At 35.4% G+C, this 6,621-nt stretch overlaps 1 protein-coding gene across 1 annotated transcript; it reads left to right on the top strand.

Moving 5' to 3' along the window:
* Window positions 1-1,368: 1,368 nt before the first annotated feature.
* Window positions 1,369-5,213, top strand: LOC109020766 (alcohol dehydrogenase class-3). The gene is made up of 9 exons (XM_019003287.2): window positions 1,369-1,545; window positions 1,660-1,796; window positions 2,510-2,556; window positions 2,644-2,969; window positions 3,468-3,550; window positions 3,634-3,709; window positions 4,339-4,496; window positions 4,578-4,739; window positions 4,834-5,213. Exons 1-9 carry the CDS (start codon window positions 1,512-1,514, stop codon window positions 4,951-4,953), a joined length of 1,143 nt encoding a protein of 380 aa, XP_018858832.1. The 5' UTR covers window positions 1,369-1,511; the 3' UTR covers window positions 4,954-5,213.
* Window positions 5,214-6,621: the final 1,408 nt, after the last annotated feature.

The raw sequence follows: 6,621 nt of genomic DNA, 5'->3' as shown, positions 1-6,621 counted from the left end.
TCTCTGCATTTTGCATTGCATTTCTCGATCCACCTTGTATATTATCTGTTTGATTAATTTAGGTATTAAGAATATATATTATATTATATATATATTAATAATATCACCACTTGCATTTAATTAGATGATGATGTTATATTAATACCTCAACTAATTTAAATGGTCAATTCTCACTGATCCTGTACAAATAGTTTCTTCAGAAACAGCATGCAGATATTGCAAAACAACCTTATTATAAACAGTGAGAATATTTTAATAGGTGAAGGGGATATAAGTAAATTAGCGGCCGGGCTTGGTCCCTGGTCAAACAATTGACCGGAGGATATTTTATCTGACATGAGACACCTGGCACTGTATCATTGGTAATAAATTACATAGAACCGTCTCAGTTTTTTGTTTTTTTTTGACTCGATAGACCTGTTTCTGTTTGATCAAAGGGGGATCATATGACTACATTATATTCTGTTTGACAAAACAAAGTTGCTTAACCATCCTCATGCATGCTCTCTTTGGCCATTTTATCCTCATTTATCACCTAATTATTTTTTTAATATTATTTTCCTCGTTTTTGTTGATTTTCTTTTAAAAAAAAATTGAAATTTAGATCTACCCAATTCAACCGCCACACATCATGCCACACCCAATGCGTCTAAAGTCTCATTTCAAATTATTTGTGGCTAACGTTGAGCACCGACCAAGTCAGAGTTAGAATCTCTTAAATTTGACTACTCTAATTTGTCAGAATGGAGTCAGATTTGAGTTACTTTTTATATCTTTTTTTTAGCTTCATATTAGGTCCATTTAAAAAAAATAAAAAAATTACGGATTTTCAAATTTCAATTTTTTCAAAAATTAAAAACTTAAACTAAATCATTCGCTACTATTTATTTCAATTTTACTAAAAAGCTAATCAAAATTGAAAAACTAAATTATTCACTATTGATTTGCTACAACTTTCAAGCCAAAACTTATAAACAAACTAAATCGTTCAATGCTTATTTAATACAAACTAAAACATAAGTTATATAATCAAAACTGTTGAAACACAGTCAACCATTGTTACATAACCAAAACTGAAAATTAAAAAAAAAATGATGGTTGTGAAATGGTGCATGCTTTGCGTTGGGCCCCAAATGCTAAGCAAAATAGTCATTGCTTTGTTTCTCAATAGGCCAGCTTAGTACGTACGTACGTACTGATCCCCTCACCTCCACATGCATAGATATTGGAATAAAACCTACATATAATGGAAGCTCAGCCTGCAATAAGATCGATTTGGGCCGAAAGAAAGCCTATAAGGGCCGAAAAATATATCGAGCTTCCGGACTGCTCTGAACCGAGCCCGACTCATTTCACTTTTCGGGTCAGTTCTAACTGACCCCACGCACGTACATATATAGCTGTATTTCGTCTTTGTCGCTCACCTCACTTCAAATCAACGTTCCCCTGTCTCACTCTGTCTCCCTCCCTCTCTCTCTCTCTCTCTCTAGTTTCTGCTCTTGCTTTCGGCCATGGCGACTGAAGGTCAAGTAATCACCTGCAAAGGTACTCTCTCTCTCTTCCTCTATGTATATATTTGTGTGCATGCACATATGAAAACATTAAAATAACTTTGATTCTGATTGTGATCTTCGTTTATATGCAATGGAAATGAAAAAGCGGCGGTGGCCTGGGAACCCAATAAGCCACTCGTTATCGAGGACGTGCAGGTGGCTCCACCGCAGGCCGGCGAGGTCCGAATCAAGATCCTCTTCACTGCTCTCTGCCACACTGATGCCTACACTTGGAGTGGCAAGGTATACCTTTTCTTTAGATTTTTATTTTCTGTAAATTTAAAGTTGGGTTTCTTTTTTATCTTTTGAATTTTACTTGGAAACATGAAATTTACTCGCATTTTTAAAATGAAGGTGCGGCCTTTCCATAGAATTTAAATTTTCCCATTTGTCTTTTGTTATAAGTTGTTGTTCAAACTAGGGCATTGTTGATTCATTGAAAATGGAAGGCATTAACACAAATAGGGTTGAATGGTAGAATAGAAATGAACTCATGTTTGTAGTTTTTTTAATAGGTGTACTCATGCTTGTAGTTGTGGCCAAGTTTTGTTAACTGGCGATCTTTCTTATGATGGATTCATTCCTTCCTGTGATGTATAACGAGGCCATCTTGATCTAATTCTTCTGTCAAAATAAAATTTCTGCTTATTGCAAATGCAGAGATATTGTTGATAGCAGTATTATGTTTTTTTTTGGGTTTGATTGGAAATAACTTGTTTACATTATCTTTTTTTATTTGTTAGTCTGTCTCTCTGTCTGTCTGTCTATCCGTCTCCGATACACACAGTCACACAAATATATACATGTACACCCGCACACATGCACACAGACACAGCCTCTTTTATGCTTTCAGCTCTGGTATCATTACTGTTCATTTTTTCCCACTCTTTTCAGTTGATGTCCTTAGTTTCTATTTATTATATATTCTGATATGGAGTCACGTTATCTGTGTTTAGGACCCTGAAGGTCTCTTCCCATGCATTCTTGGCCATGAGGCTGCTGGGTATGTGAAGGGGACATATATCATATGAGTTAGTAATTATTTTGTGGTTTTGAATGCTGAGAAAATGATTAATTTAATTTGACACAGGATTGTGGAGAGTGTAGGTGAAGGTGTAACTGAAGTTCAGCCTGGTGACCATGTTATTCCCTGTTACCAAGCAGAATGTCGAGAATGCAAGTTCTGCAAATCCGGGAAAACAAATCTCTGTGGCAAAGTCCGTTCTGCAACTGGAGTTGGAGTCATGATGAGTGATCGCAAGAGCCGTTTCTCTGTAAATGGAAAGTCTATCTATCATTTCATGGGAACCTCAACATTTAGCCAGTACACTGTTGTTCATGATGTCAGTGTTGCAAAGATTGATCCGAAAGCTCCTTTGGAGAAAGTTTGCCTTCTGGGGTGCGGTGTTCCCACTGGTAAGAATTTGTTCTGCATCCTTTGGATTTTCTTAAGTCGATTGTTCTGTTTAATCAGCACAGAACTCACAGTGTTATCACGTTGCATATCTTGGAGCTGATTCTATCCACTCACCAAATCTCTTTTCATAGTTTCATTAGCCAAGTTTAATGTATCTAATAGTTTCTGATCATGGATTGAGCTACATATCACAACTTCTTCTACCCATCCTGTATATTGTCATTTCCAGTTTGTTTTGGACTAGAAACTTATTGTGGAGGAGGTTTTATGAAAAATTGGCTTTGGCTTAGACTTGGACATAAACTTGGGGCTAGTCATGAGCGTAAATCTTAAAAGGCTGCTCCTATCTTTCCTTAATTTAGGTACCTATTCCAGCTTACATGCAGTTCCTTAACTGGTTGAATGCCCATTACCCAGTCTTGTTCTTTTCATAAAATGCCTTGTCTATGTTTCTTTATTCAGATCCTAATCATCATAATATTTGGCTTGGCTTTTAGGTCTTGGAGCTGTTTGGAACACTGCAAAAGTAGAACCAGGGTCTACAGTTGCTGTTTTTGGGCTTGGGACTGTTGGTCTTGCAGTAAGCCCGGTGTAGTTGCTTTTTGTCGTTATTGTATTTACTCACGATTTATTTTAGTGATTGATTAAAGAATTACTTGACAGGTTGCAGAGGGTGCAAAGGCAGCTGGTGCTTCACGTATCATTGGCATAGATATTGACAGCAATAAGTTTGAAAGAGGTAAATCTTGAGTTCTCTTTTTTCTGCATTTCTCATATAGCATGATATTTGGAACTGATCTGGCGTAAGGTTTCCTTACATTTTGGCAGTTACTTTCTATCCTTTTATTAAAGCTCATAGATTGCCTTCTCTTATGAATAAAACTTCTTGATTACCTATCAAAAAAATAAATAAATAAAGCTCATAGATTGTTTTTTTTTCCAGTAAATAAGGATTTTATTAAATTTTACGAGTTATCATTTGACTGTTGCTATTCCATCTTTTGAATGTTCAATGGCACTTTTAGATCAGCCCTGAGTAGTGAGTGAAAAAAGGGAGAAAAAGTTGTCTTGTACTTGAGGAAGCTTTTCCTAAGAATAAGCTTTCTCATTCATTTATTTCAATCTTGCAGCTTTTGATAGGCTTTTCCCTTTCTTTGAGCAACATATGTGATAATATGACAATAGATCATGATCTGGTGTTCTATCAAGCTGGACTCTTTATTCCTGAGCGCAATGAAATTTATAGCAACTTTCGGCACCTTGATGATAGTCTTTAAAAACCAAGATTATTTAAATTACTGCATTCAAATAATTTTGTCCTGTTTTTGACTTTTAAACTATTCTCTCATATTACATTGTGACATGCAGCAAAGAATTTTGGAGTTACTGAATTTGTGAATCCAAAGGATCATAAGAAACCAATTCAACAGATTATTGTTGATCTCACTGATGGTGGTGTTGACTACAGTTTTGAGTGCATTGGGAATGTCTTAGTTATGAGGGCGGCTTTGGAGTGCTGCCATAAGGCTAGTATTTGTTGTGAATATGTGGCTTAGATGGCATCTACATTGTATAAAATGCATCTGATTTGCCAAAAAAACTCTCAGGGCTGGGGAACATCGGTTATTGTCGGTGTTGCGGCATCAGGGCAGGAGATATGCACCCGTCCTTTTCAGTTGGTGACTGGCCGTGTATGGAAAGGCACAGCTTTTGGCGGTTTCAAGAGCCGTTCCCAAGTTCCTTGGCTTGTAGAGAAGTACTTGAAGAAGGTAATACATTTGAAAATGTATAAAAAAAATTGCTAGTTTTTGTTACTTCAAGTAGAGGTTATGAACTCATATTTCTTCCTTTTGCATACTGCAGGAAATAAAGGTCGATGAATACATAACTCACAATCTGACTCTTGAGGAGATCAACAAGGCATTTGATCTGCTGCATGAAGGGGGTTGTCTCCGGTGCGTGCTTGCAGCGCATGCAGTATAAAGTATGAAAAGTGATCTTTTTAGTTGTGGAGTGGTCTTCTTGCTTTGCCAATGCCTACGAATTAAAAATAACAGAGTGGATACTGTTGCAAAGTAGAAAAACCCGAGTGGATGCTGTTGAGTGTTGATGAGTATAAAATAATGTTTAGTGTGAAAGATTCCTCTTATGTCTGCCTTTTGTCTATCAACTGACAACTATATATGAGTTTGTGAATGCGAGTCTGTATCTTTACTTGATGTTCAAATTTTTCAAGTTTCGTGAAGATACGACCAAGAGCTGTTTATATAATGTGTAAAATTAAGATATTAATTGACAAAATAAAAAAGCACTCCATAATTTAAATACAGTTAATTTTAAATAAAAAGGGAGCAATTATATTAAATATATTATTTTCATTTGATAGTTTTATTCTCAAATAAATTAAAATTTTAGTTGAATATATTATTTTTTAATTCCACGCTTTACTAATAAGACGATGGTTTCATGAAAGCAAGATTTTATGTTTTGAAATTTATTAATAAAGTAAAATTTTGTCTTGAAAATTATATAATAAGAGAAATAATTTTAGTGTTAGTTATCAAAGAACAAGGGGTAGTTATTGATTGAAAAAAAATGATATTTACTGTCTTAAAATACGTAAGTCTCGTACACTTTCATTAAGAAAAGTCAATAATCTAAGATCCATATAAAAATTAATTTTTTAATAAAAAATCATATTTTTTTCAAAATAAATATGCAAATTTGACCACCCAAAATTGTATCTAATATTATTCAATTGATTGTAATACAATTAATTAGCACATACCACTTTTTTCCCGATCACCATAATTAGGTTCCAAAGGTGGTTTATTAGGTTCGATAACCGAATTATCCATCCGCTTATAACCAGAGACGAGTACGGGCATATGAGGTGAAAATGATACCTGCAACCCATGCTTACTTTTTCTAAAAGAATAAATATAGATAGAAATTATTATTGAGAACATTCATTTTACACACATGATATATCATCATCTAGATTACGCATCTCCTTAAGTGAGTGTTGAAAACAATCAACTAGAAACAATCACGCAATGAGTGTAAAATATGCACTGCTATAATGACTTTTCTTTAGCATTACTCTTTCTAAAAATATGTTGTGTTTATCTGAGTACCCGGATTTCTTGGTTTCAAAACCCAGATTCTTCCGGGTACAGGTCTGAGTTATGACCCTAATTTACATGGGCAGTACCTGGACTATTACAAACCAGTGTGACTTGGGTATAACTGAATATCCGAATCTCCTACAGTAAATTGAGAAATATGTCCGGTTTCAGGCACCGTCAGAGGCAAAGAACCTGGGTTTGGCTAATATGATAGTAGAGGGGTATGCTTCATTGCTAAAATGACGCTCTTCAAAACTGGTCATATATTTTCGACTGGAAACTCAGCTCAACTATTGCAGATGCTGGAGATTGGCACTCTTCTTTCTCAATGCAGATGGCAGATGGCAGATGGCAGATGTTCTGGCCATTAAGCACCCAAAGGTAGCTGTACCCTGTTGAAAGATTTATACCTTGAAGAACAAGTTCATTCACTGTCATCTCAGAAAACTAAAGCAACTTCATATTGGGGCGAAAACGAGAGGAACCGACTTCAACAACTAAAAACACACCTACCATAACCTGA

Source organism: Juglans regia, chromosome 10 (assembly GCF_001411555.2).
Source record: "Juglans regia cultivar Chandler chromosome 10, Walnut 2.0, whole genome shotgun sequence".
Classification (NCBI taxonomy): domain Eukaryota; kingdom Viridiplantae; phylum Streptophyta; class Magnoliopsida; order Fagales; family Juglandaceae; genus Juglans; species Juglans regia.
This window is presented reverse-complemented; position numbering and strand designations above follow the sequence as displayed.